Here is a 21241-nt window from a genome sequence, read left to right as displayed (position 1 = left end):
GAATCGGACAATAAAACAGAAATCTTTACAGGGATAAACATTTTAATTTTTGACAACTTTTTTTAATCTACCCTCACATTAGATCAGAAATATGTTATTTATATACTAGAAATTGCCACATTAATAATAAGTTTCGTTACATAGATTATCAATTATTCTAATATAACGAGTAGTTAGCAGCGAAGGTAGGTTAAAAAAATAAAAACCAGTTAAATACTTGCCGAAAGTTTCGTTCGTTCTCGTATCTATTTCACGTTGCCGTCGTTAAGTAGGTTCTTCAATTATCTAACAATGGAATAATAAAACATTATATCTCTTGAACCGCTTTTTATACTTGGTTAAAAACCCTTAACCATAAGTAAATTGCTCTTATTCACTAAAACCGGAAAATTCCCAAATTTTTTTTATTTATTTATTTAAAAACAACTGCATAGCATCCTTACAGTACGCAACCAATTTAACACTATACATACTAGTTTACACGATAACATTTATATTAGGTCCTTACATATGAAATTGGCGTTTTGTATGGGAGGAACAAAAAGTCGAATATTTTTTAATATAATATATTTAATTAATCAAAGTATGAACCATTATTTTCTATGCACTTTTGCCATCTCATAGGTAGTTCATTGATCCCTTTACTAAAAAAAACCAGTCGGAGGGGAATCAATAAAATCTTTGAAGGCGATTTGGACTGCCCCATCGGAGTTGAATTTTTTCCCTTGCAAGAAGTTATCCAAATTTCGAAAAAAAATGGTAATCTGTTGGAGCAAGGTCTGGGGAGTACGCAGGATGTCTTAGACTTTCCAATTGAAGCTCTTCTAATTTAGTAGCCGTCTGTTACGCAGTGTGTGGTCTAGCGTTGTCGTGAAGCAGCAGTGTCGTGGAGTGATTGACCAGCCTAGGTTGTTTAGCCGCTAGCTTTTCCATCATGGTTTGCAATTGCTGACAATAGACATCAGCCGTAATAGTCTGGCCAGATTTGAGAAAACTGTAATGAACAATACCGGCACTAGTCCACCAAACGCTTACAAGTAACTTTTTGGGGTTAATTTTCGCTTGGGGCAGGATTTGGCTGGCTGGCCAGGATCCAACCATTGCGCTGAGCGCTTCCGATTATCGTAAAGAACCCATTTTTCATCACAGGTAATGATTCGGTTTAAAATACCTTCATTATTGTGCCGGTTTAGTAATGTAACGCAACAGTCGACGCGCGTTTGCCGGTTTGCTTCAGTCAATTCGTGAGTTGCCCACCTTTCAAGCTTTTTAATCTTCCCAATTTGCTTCAAGTGAATTAAAACAGTTTTATCACTAACATCGCAGCCTGCAGCTAACTCGGACGTGGTTTGCGATGGATCCACTTCCACAATAGCATTCAACTCTTCATTATCAACTTGAGTCTCAGGCCTCCCACGGGACTTGTTCTGCAGATCGAAATTTCCAGAACGAAAACGTTGGAACCAAAAACGAACCGTGTTTTCTTTTGCAACACGACCGCCATACACATCATTCACCCTTCGAGTCGTTTCCGCAGCACTAGTGCCACGGCGGAACTCGTACTCGTAAATAATGCGATATTTTAAGTTTTCCATTTTGTAAAATGAGTGACGCAAACAGAAAAAAAAAATCAAATGAATGACGGTCATCGAACCACAAATACATGAGTCTATAGCTGTACAAATTTGAATTTGGAATTCCTTACCAAAGAGGAGAAATTCGTGATTAAAGTGGCCAGTACGAAAAACGCCAATTTCATATGTAAGGACCTAATAATAACAGTAAAAACACATAACAATGGCAAATAAAAAAAACAAAAAAAATTACATAGATAAACATTTCTAAAATCTAATATATAAAATTCTCGTGTCACAGTTTTCGTCACCGTACTCCTCCGAAACGGCTTGACCGATTCTCATGAAATTTTGTGAGCATATTCAGTAGGTCTGAGAATCGGCCAAAATCTATTTTTCATTTTTTTTTTTAACTGCGCGCGGATGAAGCTATCACCTGAACGGCTAAACGGATCTTGATGAAATTTTTACATAGACTACTTACTAATTAATTAATTAAGAAACGGCTTAACTCACGTTTGATCGTCCGGTGACGGCACCGACTAGTTTCGAACCCATCGGGGGTCCATCTTCAGGGCGAGTGTTTAATCCGAAGACTTCGCGGTCGCGTCGCGGCCCGCACTGCGGGCCATAGCGCGTAGCGCGCGGCTCGAGGGGGCGGCGGGCGCGGGGGGCGCAGTGGCCGTTGCGTGCGTCGGCGACGGCGATGTCGACGAGTTCAAAATTGATGTATAACTTCAAACTTTCGTGGTTTTTACAAATATAATGTTCGTAAGAAACGGGATTCTTACCACGATTAGGCTGTTTGAGCTCCCGATATTTCGGCACAGTTGCATGCGCCATGTTCACGGGTTGACTGATGTTGTGCGGTAGTGTAAAAAATGTTAAAGGTAGCCGTATCGGTCTACCTTCTTTCTGATTCGGCGACCACTACCACTGTCCGCGTTCTCACTGCACATTAAGTCCGCACTCGATGTTATTTTTGTTTGTCGACAAACTACACTCACTGTGTCCACATTTGTGCGCGTACTCGAAGTCGGTTGCTGTCCAGTCTTGTTGTAATACTGGATCACTGGATTCCAGGCACTCGACAATTTAAACCCATCTTCGCGATTGAAATTTTTGCATTTAGCAATTTCAATCGCTTCTCTTACCAATCTTGGTATGTAGTGGCGTTCTGTCGATAGTACCTGGGGACTATGAAGTTCAATCCAGTGATTGGTGGAGGGGTCCAAAAGGTGTTCAGCTATTGCCGACTTCTGAGGATCGTTGTTTTTAACAGCTCGTATATGTTCCTTTATGCGACTGGTGATGGTGCGCTTGGTTTGTCCTATATACGAGCTGCCGCAGCTGCAGTTGATTTTGTAGACACCGGGTGTTTCAAACGGAATACGGTCTTTGGGCGATCGCAGTTTTTGTGCTATCTTACTGTCAGGGGTAAAAATAGTTTTTATTGCGTATTTGCTCAAAATTTTCGACAGTTTGTCAGTTACCCCTCTGACGTACGGCAGAAAAGCAGGCTGTCTCGCCACCTCCATCGGCCTGTTCCGTTTGTGTCGTCGTGCTTTCAGCTTTCCATCATATCCATTCCGCCGCAGTACGTTCGACAAATGTTCGAGTTCACCTGGTAAGTGATCTTTGTCACAAAGATCATGGGCTCGATTCACTAGTGACGTCACTACAGCGTTCAGGTGTAGTGGATGATGGTGTGAGCTCGCGTGAAGGTACCTGTCAGTGTGAGTTGGCTTCCGGTACACAGAGTGGCCGAGTGATCCATCCGGTCGAACCTTAACTAAAACGTCCAAAAAAGGTAGTTTCCTCTCTTTTTCTACCTCACAGGTGAACTTTATTTTGTCGTGGATGCTGTTGAGATATGACAAGTAACACTCGATGTCTGCCTGGTTACCCCTCATAATACAAAAAACGTCATCTACGTATCTTTTCCACAGTTTAACTGGTGATGGTGTGGCTGTGATGGCAATGTTTTCAAAATGTTCCATCCAGATGTTAGCAACTACGGGGGCAACAGGGCTTCCCATAGCCACGCCATCAATCTGTTTATAATACTGACCATTGTACAGAAAGTAACTCGTAACCAAGCAGTGTTCAAGTAACTTGGCATATTCCATCGGGATGTTATTTTTACTCAGAATCACCTTTATGACATCTATGCTATCTTTAATGGGTACATTGGTGAAGAGCGAATCGACGTCGAAACTGACCATGATCTCATCCGCTTCAACTCTAGTGTCTCTTAAGATGTTTACGACATGTCGAGAATCCTTCACGTGAGATGTTGTACGACCCACTAAAGGTTGCAGCACATTCGCAACATGTTTTGCCAGGTAATACGTGGGTGAGTCAATTTGGCTCACTATGGGTCTGAGTGGGACATTGTCTTTATGGACCTTCGGCAAACCATACAGTTTAGGTGGCTGCACTATTCTAGGCTGTATTAGATGCTTATGGACGTCTGATGGCAGTACATCTTTATGTTTGTTGATTAAAGCTAGAGTTTCCCGATTCACTCGTTGCGTAGGGTTGTTATTCATGAGTTGATAAGTAGAAGAATCATTTAGCAAAGTGTTGATTTTATTATCATAGTCGCTAACATTCATAACAACCGTCGCATTGCCTTTATCTGCTTTTAATACTAGTATGTCGGGGTCAGTGCGAAGTTCTTTGATTGCGGACAGTTCTTTAATAGTAACATTCTTGGGAGGAAGTTTTGCCTTACGTAATGTGACCGCCACATCCTGTCTTAATATGTCTGCGTCAGTTGTCTTTAACTTGTTTCGACTAATGGCTTCCTCTATACCACCTATCACTTTCTCGTACGGTATGCGCCTAGGTGACGGTGCAATGCGATGGAGGTGGCGAGACAGCCTGCTTTTCTGCCGTACGTCAGAGGGGTAACTGACAAACTGTCGAAAATTTTGAGCAAATACGCAATAAAAACTATTTTTACCCCTGACAGTAAGATAGCACAAAAACTGCGATCGCCCAAAGACCGTATTCCGTTTGAAACACCCGGTGTCTACAAAATCAACTGCAGCTGCGGCAGCTCGTATATAGGACAAACCAAGCGCACCATCACCAGTCGCATAAAGGAACATATACGAGCTGTTAAAAACAACGATCCTCAGAAGTCGGCAATAGCTGAACACCTTTTGGACCCCTCCACCAATCACTGGATTGAACTTCATAGTCCCCAGGTACTATCGACAGAACGCCACTACATACCAAGATTGGTAAGAGAAGCGATTGAAATTGCTAAATGCAAAAATTTCAATCGCGAAGATGGGTTTAAATTGTCGAGTGCCTGGAATCCAGTGATCCAGTATTACAACAAGACTGGACAGCAACCGACTTCGAGTACGCGCACAAATGTGGACACAGTGAGTGTAGTTTGTCGACAAACAAAAATAACATCGAGTGCGGACTTAATGTGCAGTGAGAACGCGGACAGTGGTAGTGGTCGCCGAATCAGAAAGAAGGTAGACCGATACGGCTACCTTTAACATTTTTTACACTACCGCACAACATCAGTCAACCCGTGAACATGGCGCATGCAACTGTGCCGAAATATCGGGAGCTCAAACAGCCTAATCGTGGTAAGAATCCCGTTTCTTACGAACATTATATTCAAAATTGATGAGTCACTGTTGTTGTTAACATTAAACGGGGCGCAAAACGTACTGACGATGTCCGACACGTATTCAACACCATCTTCGTTGTTCTTCTGCTTCGATCTCAGCAACACGGGTTCCCACGCCGGAGACAGAGACCAACCCTTATCTCTGTTAAAATTAGGTCGACGTCCGATTTCAATGGCTTCGAGTAACTTACGTGACACAAAGTCCTTGTCACGAGCCAAGACTTTCACTCGATCAAACCTAATGTAATGAGAGTTGGAGGTAAGGGCGTGTTCCGCAACCGCTGACGTGTTGCTATCGAGTTTGCGCATGCAACGAATGTGCTCTGAGAGCCTGGTGTTAATGTTGCGCCCCGTTTCCCCAATGTAACTTTTGCCGCAATCGCATGGAATTTCGTAGACGCCTGGGCCATCTAAGGGGGTACGATCTTTCGGCGAACGTAAAACTCTCCTTATCTGCGTAAGGGGCCGGAAAATTGTCTTGATACTATACTTGCGGCGTAACAAGTGTCCAATCTTATCCGTCACCCCCCGCATATACGGTAGATATGCCGGGACTCGCTCCACAACATATTTTGAACTCGTCGACATCGCCGTCGCCGACGCACGCAACGGCCACTGCGCCCCCCGCGCCCGCCGCCCCCTCGAGCCGCGCGCTACGCGCTATGGCCCGCAGTGCGAGACGCGACGCGACCGCGAAGTCTTCGGATTAAACACTCGCCCTGAAGATGGACCCCCGATGGGTTCGAAACTAGTCGGTGCCGTCACCGGACGATCAAACGTGAGTTAAGCCGTTTCTTAATTAATTAATTATGATGTCTCACGAAAGTTTAAACAATTTAAGACTACTTACTAATTTTTATTATTCTCTGCGGACGGAGTCGGGGGCGACAGCTAGTACTAATTAAAACTACATGACGGAAGGCCATAATTAAAAGTAAATCTAATTTTATCAAGTGAAAGAAAAATTTGTTAACAGAAAACTTTAATTAAGTTTTAGTTAACGTTAACAGAGTAGAATCATGAAAATAACACTGGTCTGCAAAAAAATTTTTTTTCTCTCCTTCAAATGTTATGCAGTTATCTTGTCTGATACAACAATACTGAACATAAATATATCATTCAAAGTTTTCTAGCACATATATATTCTTTGGGATGGAATTTTTAAGAAAAACATTTTTTTAATATGAAATTTTTATCATTCATTTAATTACTTAAATAATGTTGGATGTACACTATTACACAACCTTTAAAACGCATATGACAATATCATTACTAGTTGTTAATCCCATTTTACTTAGTCGTTTTTTTTCCTTTTCATATTTTATAATTTGCAGTTTTGCAGTTTTTTTGCAGTTTAAACGCACACAACACAACACAACAAACACGCGCGCATTAACACTTAAAAGCAAACACACATGCAATGTATTAGTCTAAGTCATTACGAAATGTAACAAAATAAAAATGTATAAAATTTCATATGTTATGGAAGAACGGGGCATCCTGACACAAGTATGTACTTACTTAAAAGGGTGCCTCAACCTAAAATTTGTTTGTAATAATTGTGTTTTGAAATAAATAAAATTTATTATTTATTATTATTATAATGGAGTTTCCTGATAAATCGACCAACAAAAATCTGCAAGTATTGCTTCGGACCATTTCCCGTTGTGTCCTCTCTATGTGCAAAATATCGTGATGAAACCTCTCACAGTCTTCATCAGATACTGTTCTGAGATTTGGTGCGAAACATTTTAAGTGAGAGTGCAAAAAATGAATTTTAAAAAACATGTTACTTTTTTGAGCCTTGTAGGAAATGAGAAGTTCTTGTTTGATTTCCTGATAGTTCTGATTTTTTTCCAAGAAAATTTTGGCACAAATTTTCTACAAAAGCAGTCTGCTACCAGTCTTTTTTCGAATTGATTTAAATGTATTTTAAAACTTGAGTCCTTCATAAGCTCGAGTATTTGAGGACCTACAAAAATTCCTTCTTCTAATTTCGCCTGATCCGGGGAATCTTTGTTTTCTAGTACTGAAAGTACTGGGCTTTCACAAAGTTTTTCATAAGACCCAGCTTTATATGAAGTGGTGGAATTTTTTCACTAGCAACGAAAGGATATTCCTTTACATTTTTAGATACAGGAGACAAACTCGGAGAGGTTTTGACTTTGAAAAAAAAAAAACGTTCTTTGTGGTCAGCTTTTTACTATGTTGTGTTTGTCTTTTGCGCGACTGTCCCACTCACATAAAAAACCACAAAATTTGGTATTTACCATTTGGTGATTTTAACTGGACTGCAATGAGGACATCCTCCTTGCAGGCCAGTTAAAATTGCTACAACTTTTAGATCAACACAAATGTTCCATGCGTATTGTGAATTTTTGATTTCTTGCAGTAATAACATCATATTCCCATATAATTTTCTTTCAGATTTGCTTAAAAAAGCGTCAGATAATATTTTTTTCTCTCTTTCTATCACTGCACACCGTTTATTTGTGTGCAAATACAATTTCAACCAATTAAAGTTGCTTTAACGCGAGAATAACATAGTATAGTAATATTAGTATAGCAAAAAATCCCATAATTTCTAAAAATCTAAAATCAACATTAAAAAAAAAAATTGACGTGATAGCATAAAACGAAAAGCAGATATAGATTGAGGATGGTAAACTCTTTAAACGGATCATACTTTTATTCAAAGGAGGATTTCGTTGCAGACCAGTGTAATTTGACAAATTTTGCGGTTTTGTCGAATTATTTAATAGTATGCAGTTTTGTTTGACGCTTTCTTTTTCATATTCTAAATGTCAAAAAAAAATTAAAACAGTATTGTGGTTTATAGCATATTTTGGTATACTAAAGTATTTATTCGTTTATCTCAATATATACAATTAAATATTAGTCGAACGTTTGACTTGGGACAAATCATTAAATGGGAAAATGTTTATTTACTGTTCTCTTGAAACTCACATTGCAATCAGAGGGTAAGGGGAACTTCATACGTTCTTGTACAAGACTGTATTTAAAAGTCGAAGCAAAGATTTTCTTCGTGTTCGTTCATACGCATTGCACGTCCGCAACAAAAGGACGGACACTCTTTGTGCCGAGATGTCCGAGGAATAGGGAATGGGGGATTTAAATTATGTAATTCCAACGTTTAAACCGACATAATCATGGAAATATATTTATTAAATAAAGAGATAATGTCTGCATGACACACTTAGGCCCTTCGTACACAAAGTTAGGTAAATCGTCGAAGTTAATATTGTACGGTTGCGTCGCAATCATCGCGTTGTGAGCTCTCCGTGCACACAACGTTGAATCGTCGACGCGAATCGTCTATTCAGTCAGTATAGATATAGCGACTACATGCCTACGATTTTACGATTTTAAACTTTTAATATTATTTTACATTTCATTTATTTTAACTTATATAAAGTTGTACAGTATTCTCTCAATGGAAATGTATTATATACGACTAATTTTTGATTGACGAAATAAATAACATCAAAGGACTCGTTAAATACTGACATTCAAAACTAAGTCATAAACTTAAACCTAGGATAAGAGACCAAATATAAATTCAAAGATGTGTTAAATAATCATTAATAAATATAAACATAAAGTAAATAGAAACATCTTCACGCACGGAAATGTGAGAAATATCTAAACCTATCTATTCAATGCTTAACTCTACAACAATTTCTTCTGTGTTTGCTAGTTGGGGAAATCGCGGTAAGGTTTTATATAGTCGGGGGTAAGTCGCTGGAAGTTAGTCTTAACCGAACTGCCGCAGTGAACATTAACGGCACTGGTACACCGTACGTAATCAGTTATTAACCACACATTAACATATAAGATTTCAATCATTTTATTGTGCGTTTACAACAGCTACTGTTAACGTAACATTACTATCGTTTGTTTTGGTTTGAGAAATGAGAGTGAATTGTCCGATATATAGAGTAGTTAGATTTAAAAACTAAACACTACTTATAAATAATAATCTTCTAATAAATAATAACAATTTCGGTAATTAAATAAACAAATTTATAGATTCATAAGAAAGAAATTAGGGGATAAAGTTGTGGTCGTGCTATCGATGTGTTTTTTTGTTACTTAATTTTAAACTATAAAATTTATAAAGCCGAGTTAAAATATAATTTCAAAAAATTTCTTTTCGATATAAATTGCATATTATTTGTTGTAATTAAGGCTAGTATGTACTAGTGATGCAACGGAAGTGTCTTACCGGAACCAGAAACGGAAACAGATGTCAAAAATAAATTTTAGCAGAAACGGAAACGGATGCGGAAACAGAAGTGTAAATAATAATAAACATATTTACAAAAATGTTTTAAGTTAGTGCTGCATAAACTTTCATACAAATTGCAACTTTTATATTAATTATGAATTGATTGCAGATGCAGAAACTGTTCAATACTGTAATATAGCATGGCTTTTTAAATTTTTTTTATATCATAAAGTGGCAAACGAGCATTCGCCGAAATGGCGAAGTGACCGCTGCCAATAACCATCCGCAATTACAGATGCGTTGCCTAACTTTAATCAACGACGAAGGTCATCCATCAAATCTACTTCTCCTTCCCATTCTTTCCTTATAAGAAAAAGGGTGGGAAGAGAAAGAGGATTAAACCTGGCCTCCGACACTCACACTCATCACACAGATTTTGGAATTGGTTTCACTTCATACTTGTCTTCAGTGCGGTCGTGGTATTTCTCCAAGCGATCCGACTCATTCTTTAGATATTGTTGTTGCTGGTGTCTACCACACCTGAACGTTCAATATTGTTAAAAAGGGTCGCCAGCGACTCCTACTGGAGCCGCTGGCGGAGCTGTGCGGTGTGCGGCACTGTGACGTGCGCGCGCGCCAGCTGGAGTGTGCGGCGCGGCTGCTGCACTCGCGCGGCGACCAGCTCGGCGCCGCCTGGCCCCTCATGGTCGACATCATCTCTGCCGTCTCCGAGCGCCATAGGTAACCGTGAAGATTGCTCATTGCTGATCTTTTAAACTGTTTGTCGCACTCAAAGACTCAATGGTCTACACTAAGTTTCTTCGTTAAGTGGCCACACGATGACTCTTTAATGTGGCAGAAACGTATCACTTTGAAACTTTTTCTAATTTTTTTTTTTAATTTAATTCTTGGTTTAAGGAACACTGAATGTGTTATGTTGTAATGTTTTATCAGTACAAACTCATGTGTGTGTTGTGTTGCAGCGAGCAACTGGTGCGGTCAGCATTCCAGTGCGCGCAGCTGGTGGCAGGTGACCTACTGGGTTGTGCTGGGCCGCGCTGTCTGCGCCGTGTACTGGCAGCCGCTGCAGCCTTCGCACGACAGACTAAGGAGCTCAATATCAGTCTCACTGCTGTTGGACTTATGGTGAATATGAGTTACCAATGTGTTCTTCCAGAATATTTTCTATATATATACCAATGAGATCCGTTTAGTGGTTCTGGAGATATTTTCTAACAAACATCAATCCATCCATTCATATATCTAAACTAGCTGTCACCTGCAACTCCGTATGCGCGGAATTAAAAAAGACATAATAAGTACCTAGCCTATGTGTTCTTCCAGACTATGATCTACATCTGTACCAAATTTCATCGAAATGCGTTGCGTTGTGCCATCAAGCTCCAAACAAACATCCATCCATCCATTTATCCAAACATTCGCATTTATAATATTAGTAAGATTAGTGTTTGAAGGTTCTTTGTTTATTTTAGTGGAACATATCTGACTTCTTGTACCACAATCGAGACAAGCTGTCGGCGGCGTTGGCCAGTGATCCAGTGTGCCCCGAGCTGCCGCACCACGCTGACTTGCCGCCACTGGACAAGCTCTGGATGTGTCTATACATACGGCTCAGTTAGTATACATATTGATACAACAAACAAAACATCTCTTAAAATATTTTCATATGTCGTATGACGCTAATAATGTAGAGAAAAAATACCTCTTGCTGACCGTTTAAAAAGAAAAAAAAATACAAAATTTCACAGTTTTTTATATCTCTAGAATGAAGTATAAATTGACAGATGACACTCCACTCTTGACGCTAGCGCCACCTACTTAGATCTTTCACTTTTTCTTCCCATTAGGTCGAAAACTTGTATTAAATGAAAGATCTTGTAGTAAACATTTTGTATGAATCCCGACATGTACCAATGTGTTTTTTTTTTCGATTATCGATTTTTATATGTACATTTATCTGACGTTCTTACGATGAAGGAAAACATTGTGATGCTGCACATATCTGAGAAGAAATTCAATGATATGTGTGAAGTCAACCAACCCGCACTTGGCCAGCGTGGTTGACTATGACCTAGTCACCCCTAATTTGGGGTAGGCTCCGTGCCCCTCGGTGGGGACGTATAGTGAGATAATAATGATGATTTTGTATACAATTATATCCTAAGTTGTATACAGCTGTAATTGTTTGTGTGCAGGTGAGCTGTGCACGGAGGCGCGTGCGCCGGTCCGCCGCGCCGCCAGCCAGACTCTGTTCAGCTGCATCGGGGCACACGGCACTCTGCTCAGCAAGCCCGCCTGGCGCGCACTCCTCAACGTACTCTTCCCCATGCTTGAACAGGTCACTCTTACATACTGACTACATTAGAACTTAATGAAGTGCCTTATTCAATGTTATATCAATTTTTAAACTATAGACAAATATGAAGATAGATGTTTCCAGTGGTAGATGTCAGCAACAACAACATCAGTTGCACGAATTGTCCTCGCTCAGTGAAATACCACAACCTTACAGAAGACAGACGTCAAGTGGAAGTAATTCCACGTACAGTCTGATGAGTGTGGTGCTGGAGGACTAATTTTAGTCCTCTTCCCCTTCCCTTTCTTATAAGAAAAGGATGGGAAGGGGAAGAGGAGATGCATAGGAAGATTGAATTTTCTCTTATTGTGCGTCTCCTCCTTCGTCGATTGAGGGTAGGCAACGCATCTGCAATTGCGAATGTTTATGGGCAGCGGTCGCTTCGCCAATTCGTCGAATTTATATGGCCGCTTGCTCGTTTTCCACTTTGTAATATTAAAAAAAGATAACGCCTTATAAAGACAGGTAACGTAAGAGGACTATGGGCGGTGGTCGCTTTGCTGTTTCAGCGAATTCAGGCGTCTCTCTCGTTTGCCATCTTGAAATATAAAAAAAAAACTATAAAAATATTTATACATACTCTTCAACATTAATTCCTATTGGATTATTATATTGGATTCGGTTTATGTTTTATATAAAAAAGTTTATATTCTTGGCACAGGTTCAGAAACAGTCCAACATCGCGAGCTCGGAGAAGGTGGACACGGGGGAGCACATCCTGATTCATCACACGAGGAACACCGCTCAGAAGCAGTGGGCCGAGACACAGGTGAAGTTATCATCATCCCTACGCTTACTATCGCACACAGAGTTGTTAAGTGACCCTCCTTAGTGCAGTTTTATTATCAGAAATACACTAAAGGACTTCTTTAGTGACCAACTGCTTCAGATAGTGCTATAAAATCAGATTCGATGGGTCACACATTTATTTCCTTGACCAATTAATTTGCTACCCACTTATGATTGTGACAATCATAAGTGGGTAGCAAATTAAATACTCTATTGTAAGATATTTGATGCAAAAGTACGTACCGAACGTAAGTAAACAAAAATGTCAGACGTTCCGCAATGACGGATGGAAAGAGACTGCCTCGAGCAGCAGCGCACGCTTCCTTATAAAACCTTTTGTGTGGCTACCCTCAACAGTCCTAACAATATAGTTAACCCATATGTTTCCAGCTGCTGACGACTGTGGGTGACTTCCAGCGCTCCTGGGCCGCACTCCTCGACTACATCACTGACTTCGCCCTACGGAGAAGTCACGAGGTCATCTTCTCTTATTCGCACATTCATAATCTAGTTCTATCTAGTCGCCTAATCGCCATCTAGTTAAAATAACATTAAACAAACAGTATTTATATGTTATTTGGAGAATGTTTATAATCAGTAGAAAGCTTATAAATTGTACTATTAGTAGATTTTTTTTTATTTGAGCTAACATTGATCTAAAAATCTTTTTCCAGTGCTGGAAGAGGGCAATAAGATATGAAAACAATTTCATCTAAACATAGTCAATAAAAAAGTTACAGATACAAATTTGACATGTCAGCATTTCATATTATTGTGCCACAAAACCTAGCAAATAGTGAAAATTTTTCAATAAAATTTCCATAGGTTATTCTCGGTATGTTAGTTGGTCTGTGCTTAAAACTCAAAAGAAAAGTTTTTTTTTATTTAAAATGAAAATTTTGCTTGTACCATATATTAGTTGACATTTTTATTAATGAAACTTGACTGACACTGTAACATATACCATATTCAGCTAGTAATCGTCAACTTGCTCTTTTCCTGATCAGCACAGTATTAAATCCTCCATACATTTCTATCATACAGTGAGGTTATAAATGTTTTCATAATTTATTCCTTGGAAATGTTTTAACTGATTAGGACATTCACTTGTGTAAGATACATTGTTATGCTATCGCTTATCAAACAAGATTAATTGATGACATCATACATTTATTGTAAATTAATAATTTTGTTAACACCTTTTTTAACACAAATTTTTCTTATAAGGATAGTTTGGGAAGCATAAGAGTTCTATACGAAAAGGGGAATTATCTACTATCTTTATATCCTCCTTCTGTTATATAAATGCTCTTTATTTAAAATAGGCAAAGCATCAGTTAACTTATCTATAGTTAACAATGAAGATTATCTGTGGTTTAAAAATGTTGCTAGTACTCACTTTGATACTTTATTCAAAACAGGTGGCCGCTGGTTTGCAAACTTATAAAAAAGAAAATTACTATATTTTGGCCTTATAAAACATTCCCATATATTTACTCTATATATTATGCTTTTGGATAAGTAAAGATATTTACATCTTACTAATATTACAAATACGAATGTTTAGATGGATAGATGTATGTTTGTTTAAAGTTTTCTCCGGAATGGCTAAATAGATCTTAATGAAATTTGGCGCAGATGTAGAACATAGCCCAAAGAACTATAGGAAGAACATATAGGATACTTATTAAGCTTTTTTTTAAATTCCGCCTGGACAGAGTCGCAGGCAACAGTTAGTCTCTATATTAGTTCACTTTTCTATTAGTCTTCCTGTTTCATTACACTGTGGGTTTTCAGTGTTGAAAACCTGAACAAAAACATATTGGTTTTGTTTTTTCGTTGAGAATAAGAAGAGTTTTTAGAAAACTACTCGGAACATAGTTGTAAAGATATAACAATACTTCCTAGTTATATGATAATGTTTAATATTGATTTGATAAGTAATGTAATTTACTATTTCCTTAGTTATTAGTGTAATTTTGCACGTTCATCTATGTTGTTGTTGTAAGGGCTCGATTTCCGCAACTCCACGACTGGCGCGTATTTTGCTTGTGAGCAGGATCTGCATTCATTCCAGCCAACCCAATTCTCCCACATTCATCTATATAAAATAGATTTTCCTAGTCTAGATTTATTCTTGTATTCCGATTTCCTATTTCCTATAGTATAGTAACATTCTACCATTTCATTGACTACTTTGTAATAAAAATCCCCATACTATATCTATATATATAAAATAAAGTTGTGTTAGTTACACTATTTATAACTCAAGATCGGTCGAACTGATTTAGCTTAAAATTGATGGGGAGGTAGCGTAGAACTAGGAGACGGACAGAGGAACTTTTTTATCTTGTGTGCATTTTTTTTACTCCGCGCGGACGGAGTCGCGGGTAAAAGCTAGTTGAGTATAGAATTCTACAATTTGATTATAATATCTCGTGTAACAATTAATTGGTCTCTAAGTGAGACCCTTAAGGAATTATCAAAGTACTCTGAATGCAGCGGTAAATAATTTTCCATTCATTACAAATATATGATATCGAGTCTTACGTTATTCACAATGAAAACATTAAAAAAAAAGCCTTTGGCTACAATAGTAGGAAATGGTACTTTTTTCTGTGCGCACATAAATCGATTGATTGCACTCGACGCTCGTAAAAACGTTTGATATACTTGAAAGAAAAAAAAATAAGAATTGAAATTGCATTTTGTATTTGTGAGTTTTGTATGTAACAATTTTTTTTTAAAACAATATTTCTTGGATTATATCAATTGTGACTTTACTATCCACTAATTTGGTCTAGTCTTTAAATTTGATGATGTATTTATACTTCATTTACGGCTATGTTTTGGTGAAAGTATTGAAGAAAATGTCATATTAAGAATAGTCATGAATGATCTTTGTGAAGGTGATAAAGAATGCGGGAGGTGATTCAGGTCTGTGCAATATATATCACCACTAAGAGGTTGAACCTACTACAATTAAGGAGTGACTAGACTTCGATGATGATGGCCGAGTGCTAATTGGTTGATTTCACATTTTTCAATTTCCTTTTAAAATGTGCCTAGCTTTAGTCTAAAGTGGTTTTTGTTAAATTCCAGGTGGTCGACATGCACGCTGTCAACGAAATTATATCCATTTTGGAGAAAATCAATATTACAAAAGAGCTGTTGGAGGTAAGGAAGTGCCAAGTGCCAAGACAAGTGCCGAGGGGCAACAAAGTGTCAAGAGGCAAACTTGTCTTTAACTTACAGTTCACTAATTGTTTCTGTCTTGTTAATTTGTATCACCTCTGCCCACTTGTGACGTCATTTAACATTGTTGCCAAATTTAATGAAGCTAGCTGTTAAATAGTTTTTATTTTAAAACAAATTACATTGTAATAATTCTAAATGTGTGTCAAATGGCATCATAGGATTCAAATTTTATGGCAACTAATGAAAGAAAAAAACATTTATTGCCACACAAAGAAAATATGATAAAAAAAGAAAAAAAAAACACACATACATGGCACAAACTTGGTACAATAGTGTGGCAAAAGAGAGCGAGTTTAGCGAAGCAGTGACCGACTAAATTGCCTCTGCGCTGGTTTTCAGCTGGCATCTTCACAAAAAATAATAGTAATAATAGAAAATAAATTTACAATTTACTACTTTAGTGGTTTACTGCAAACCTATAATTGCTAATCTGTTGCTTCCAGAGGTGTGCCACATCCCTGCATCCTTTTACATCTAACCAATATCTTATATTGTCCCGCATCTCTCCCAATATATTCCAAGTATCATAAAGTTAGTATGGCATTATATATATATATGTAATTATAATTTGTATTTATATGTTTAGACCACCCGACTGGGTAAACATGTCAACGAGCTGAGGCGGAAGACTACTGACCAGACGTTGGCGCGGCGTGCCAAGGTACTGGTGAAGAGATGGCGCGACCTCGTCATACCAGCTGTATCTTCGCCCGCACACACCGGTATAACATACAACTCATTCAGTATTTGATATTTTTGTTGGAAAAATGAAGGTTTTTTTTGTGGTATGTTTGAAGTCATTTTATTTATGACCCATGTGTGTGCAATTTAAATGGCTTGATTATAGTGTATACATGCAGGTTCAAACCGGTCGTCAGCGGAGCGTCAGATGCGACGTCTGGGTGGCACTCCCCTCACCTCACCCGCTCTCACACGGGTAATTCACATTAGACTAAATGATTTGTTCAAGAATTCATATACATAAGTGATAATGATATTATCATTGAAATCTTATATTTTAATTATTAATGATAACCTTTCAGAATGTGGTGAGTCCTGCAGTGCCCAGTCCGCGCACTCAGGCTCGACCCGGTAAGTCATCAAGTTGTGTTTTAAATAAGGATAGGCTCGTTTTTGACCTCGATCTGTGAAAAAAAATGCTAGAAAAATACAGATTTGAAGACAATAAATCGTTTGCAAGTAAATCTTTGTGGAGTCCATTATTGTATGATGTATTTTGAAATGGTTAACTGTTAATACTTTAAAATGTTATGTTCACAGCATGGGGTGGGTACGAGTCTGACTCTCAGGACGTGATCCTGGTGGACGACGAGCCCCCCACCGCGCTGCCACCCCCGCCCATAGCGCCCCTCGCACCCCTCGCACCCTTCGCCACACAGAAACCACTCACGCCCACGCCTACGACCACGCCCACGCCTCGTAAGTTCTTTGTCAAAAAATAAAATTACATTTGTAGCCATCCTTATAATCTCGGCACATCGGTTCTTTCAAATTTAATGTCAGAAATTCCTTGCATTGTACTCTTATCATGGAAATTATTTCTTATTATTTGCAGCAATCAAGAGGCAACCGTCCCCCGAGCTTGTGCACGATGACAAAAAGGCGAAGCGGGATAAAAAGCCTAAGAAAAGAAGGTGAGCAGACAATATTTTTCTGTGTAACTATTTTTTTTAGTTGTGATAACGGATAATTGTATGACGACTGATGTAATGAAGGGGCCACAGCCGCGCGGGGTCGGGCACGGAGGCGGGGGGCGTGGGGGAGGGTGATGCCGGCGTGGAGGGGGGCGGGGTGTGGGGGGCGCGCAATGGCTCCGCCCACCACGAGCGACGCCGCAACGGCTGCCGGCGTGACGCTCTCGACGCCTACTCCGCCCTCGTCAACCGCATGCCGCCCGCCGGCGCTAAGAAGGTGAGCAAATACTTCCAGCGTAACATTCTAGAAGTGAGAAGAGTGATATAGTAAGTGTTGTCCAATTGTTGTCTTATATATAATTTACTTCATATTGCCAAATTTCATGAATAAATGTAGACCATTAAATATGTTTCATCCTAGTTAACTCAAGCTTTTAAAAAATGTATTCAGTTTAACAACTCGATATGAGATTCTACTTTAATTTTAATTTGTATTGATTTGGTTTCCAGGTTAAGACGACGAAGGAGCTGCTGGAGCAGATCCAATCGCGTGGCAGCAAGCCCGCCTCGCGTCCCGCCTCTCCCTCCTCCCCCGCCTCGCCCGCCTCGCCCGACGTCATGCTCATAGAGCCCGACTGTGAGTGCACCAAATGCCATCTCTAAAGTAACACACTCTACTGAGGGTAGAGTCGCTTCAGTAATATACGTTCTTATCACTTCAGCGTTCACCAAAGCGGCCTCGCCTCTGCGCAACGGCAGCAGCGAGCCGGGCCATGGCGCCCCGCCCCCCGCCCGCCCCGCCAGCCCCCTGCCCCCGCGCTCCCCGCTCGACGAGGAGCTGGCGGCGGAGCGCGAGACGTGCACGTGCGAGGAGGAGGCGCAGGAGACGTGCCCCGCGGCCTCGCGTCGCCGCACCGCGCCGCTGCACGTGCTGGCGCTGCACAACGCGCTGCTGCCCGGCGTCAATGGCACGCGCGCGCCGCTGCACCCGCACCAGTTCGCCGTGCGCAAGCTCGCCGACCACGAGCGGCCCGGACTCTTCACCAGTGTCGTGCCCCTCTACAAGTATTCCGACTACGCTGACGATTATTGCGTTAAGAATTTGTCGCGAGTGACTCTGTGCAAACATATACCGGTCGACGAGTTCGCGCCCCCGCCCCCCGACATCCCCGCGCCGCCGTCTCCGCCCTCGCCCCGACCCTACCCCGTGGACGAGGAGACCGAGGCGCCGGATATCAAACCCGAGCCCGAGTGTGTCAAGACTGAAGTGATGGAATACGAGTGCCCCGAGGTGCAGCCGGAGATGGTGAGCGTGCCCAGCCTCGAGCCCAGCGAGCGGCTGAAGGCGCCCCTGCTGTCGGTCGAGGACGAGCGGCAGTTCGGCGCCGAGCCGGTCGTCAAGATGGAGGTAGAGGAGCAATTTGTGAGCGAACCCCAGGAGCATAGGACGGTTGAGCGGACGAAAGAGGAGCTCGACGGCAAGGGGTTGTACGCGTTGTGCCAGCGCGCGATGGACGCGATCCCGTACTCGTACGCGCAAGCGGCGAGCGCGCCCGTGCTGTCGCTGTCGGCCGTGGAGCAGGGTGCGACGCTGGAGGAGGTGGACTCGTACCCCGACGAGCTGGGCCGGCCGCAACGCGCGCCGCGCTTCGCCGAGTGGCACGAGTGCGCGCGCCTCGGCGACCTCATCGCGCTGCCCTACGTCGTGATAGACTGAGCCCCGGCTCCCGGCCCCCGGCCTGCGCCGCGCCAAGTGCCAAACACCCCCCAGGTCCGCGGCCGCTCGACCAAAGCTTCCGTTGTCTCGCTGTGTTCCAAGTGTCCTTACGTTAGTTTTAAGGGTAACCGATGTATATAGAAGTGTTGGTTAGTCCGTGTGAGCGCTCGAATATGTACATACAGTTTAAGTTAGTGAATGTAGTTAGGAATGAAATGTGCGGGGACGTCGATACGGTGTCCGGTTCGCGCCGATGTGTTTTTAGTCACGTATTTATTTTTTAATCGTTTATAAACGGAGGCGTCGTTCTCTCAGTCGTTGTGATACTGCGCAGTGCTCACCGCGCTGCTCTATACATTCTCTCAGCTGCGCTCCACACTTATCGTAATATAACGAAAGACAAAAATATCTCTAGACTGTTGCATATTGATTTATCTTGTTACCGAATGTGATTTATGAAGAGAAATTAGGTAATTAATAATAATAGGAGTTCCAATTGTATATTATACATATATATTATTGCTATATCATTGAGTCGAGTGTTGGATGAACTGATATCTTGAAATTGTAACTGTTCTATGACCATTGTACAACTGACTGTTTCAAAATATCTACCTTAAGTGCTCTAATAAAAGAAAAAAAAGGGTAAATTTAATATAATGCCTACATATAGGCTACTAAAGTTATTACCTGCTTCATATTACAATGAAACTTCCGTACAACAAGCGCACGGCTGGCAACGAAACCTTTAACCTGTGATGTGTCAAATAATTTAGAAACATTTAAAGCACATATTTTCCTACAAAAACTACAATTCAACATTTTTATTTATTATTTTCGAAGAACTGTGATAATTTTTGAACGTAGACAGAAAATACGATATATTATGCATTTAGTTAGTTGCCAGCCCTGCGTTACGTCAAATCTGTCAAATGTCAAACTTTTTTTTTTTTTTAATTTGTTCAGCGGGCAAAGTTTCATGTACCTTTGGGTCTGTGCTCCGAGCTTAAGGGTAATTTTATATAGCGTGTAGCGCAGCGCCAATTTTTACGAATTTTTTGTTACATGAGTACAATGTTTTGTTACAAGATGTGCGTACACAGAGTCAAAGTTTAATGGATTCATTGATATTTAAAAATTTAGATGAGCATAAATGTTTAAACGTATGAAGGCTGAGGTTTATCTGCCATTTTTTTTTTCAATACAAATGAGATACGAGAAATGTTTTTGTACAAATCTGTTATCCGATGTAAAGTCAATAAAAAGTTGTTGATTTCTGACCATTTAAATACTAATGCTGGGTTAAATGCAATATATGATTTTTTTAATGACTTATGTTTGTTCTTTACGTATTACTAAAGAATTAAGTGAATTAAACATTTAAGCGGGATGTGTAAAAGAAGTTTCTAAGTTGGTTTTGTTTTTAAAATGTTTCCTTGTATTTTGTCATACAAATCTTCATTATCTTAAACAAATAGTTAATCTTCTTACTCTAGTTATGTGATTGATAAAATTATAACGCCCTTCTATAGTTTAAAAGGGTAGACAGAGATGAAGAATCTCTATTTTGCTCAATTTCCATACATCACAATCTCTTGTTTATGGGTTCATTGAAAAAATTATATTCGAAATCATGCCAACTTGTTGCCGCCATTTTGGTTATTATTTTTAATGCAAATTGATTGGCATATAATTTTTGTAAATATTTTTTCATGTTTAAAAAAAATAATGTGATAATTGTGGTAGTAAAAACATTGCTCACATACCCAAAGATTGGAAAAAAAAATATTTTTCATATCTATGTATAAGATGATGTTATGTTATGAATATTAGGAATCTTAATACTAATGCCTAAAAAGATGTAATATTTAATGTCATCTCAAGGTCGTTTATGACACAATCTATGTTAATTTCAAAAATAAAAAAATAAACATTTACACAATGTGATGCAACGTGTCTGACCT

General features: G+C 39.9%; 2 protein-coding genes across 2 annotated transcripts; one reads left to right on the top strand and one right to left on the bottom strand.

Moving 5' to 3' along the window:
- Positions 1-264: 264 nt before the first annotated feature.
- LOC123723025 lies at positions 265-4192 on the bottom strand. Its single transcript, XM_045685566.1, has 2 exons — positions 2582-4192; positions 265-285 (listed from the first exon to the last, which is right to left on the bottom strand). The coding sequence occupies exons 1-2, from the start codon at positions 4190-4192 to the stop codon at positions 265-267; spliced, it is 1632 nt and encodes a 543-aa protein (XP_045541522.1).
- Positions 4193-15738: 11546 nt separating this feature from the next.
- Positions 15739-19277, top strand: LOC106713612 (WAS/WASL-interacting protein family member 3-like). The gene is made up of 9 exons (XM_045685565.1): positions 15739-15824; positions 16492-16627; positions 16766-16842; positions 16949-16997; positions 17187-17345; positions 17482-17560; positions 17642-17837; positions 18071-18197; positions 18283-19277. The coding sequence occupies exons 1-9, from the start codon at positions 15759-15761 to the stop codon at positions 19275-19277; spliced, it is 1884 nt and encodes a 627-aa protein (XP_045541521.1). The 5' UTR covers positions 15739-15758.
- The last annotated feature ends 1964 nt before the right edge of the window (positions 19278-21241 follow it).

Source organism: Papilio machaon, chromosome W, assembly GCF_912999745.1.
Source record: "Papilio machaon chromosome W, ilPapMach1.1, whole genome shotgun sequence".
NCBI classification, from domain to species: Eukaryota; Metazoa; Arthropoda; class Insecta; order Lepidoptera; family Papilionidae; genus Papilio; species Papilio machaon.
The sequence above is the reverse complement of the archived record's forward strand: the minus strand, read 5'-3'. Positions and strand labels throughout refer to the sequence as shown.

What these genes read in the sequence shown, in the direction of transcription:
- LOC123723025 (XM_045685566.1), bottom strand. Translation starts at nt 4,192, where the DNA reads ATGAATGTTAGCGACTATGATAATAAAATCAACACTTTGCTAAATGAT. An exon ending in CGCGCACAAATGTGGACACA is followed by an intron (nt 286 to 2,581) that starts GTGAGTGTAGTT and finishes TTCCATTGTTAG; the next exon opens with ATAATTGAAGAACCTACTTA.
- LOC106713612 (XM_045685565.1), top strand. Translation starts at nt 15,759, where the DNA reads ATGCACGCTGTCAACGAAATTATATCCATTTTGGAGAAAATCAATATT. An exon ending in GCGCACTCAGGCTCGACCCG is followed by an intron (nt 16,998 to 17,186) that starts GTAAGTCATCAA and finishes TTATGTTCACAG; the next exon opens with CATGGGGTGGGTACGAGTCT. An exon ending in CATGCTCATAGAGCCCGACT is followed by an intron (nt 18,198 to 18,282) that starts GTGAGTGCACCA and finishes TTATCACTTCAG; the next exon opens with CGTTCACCAAAGCGGCCTCG.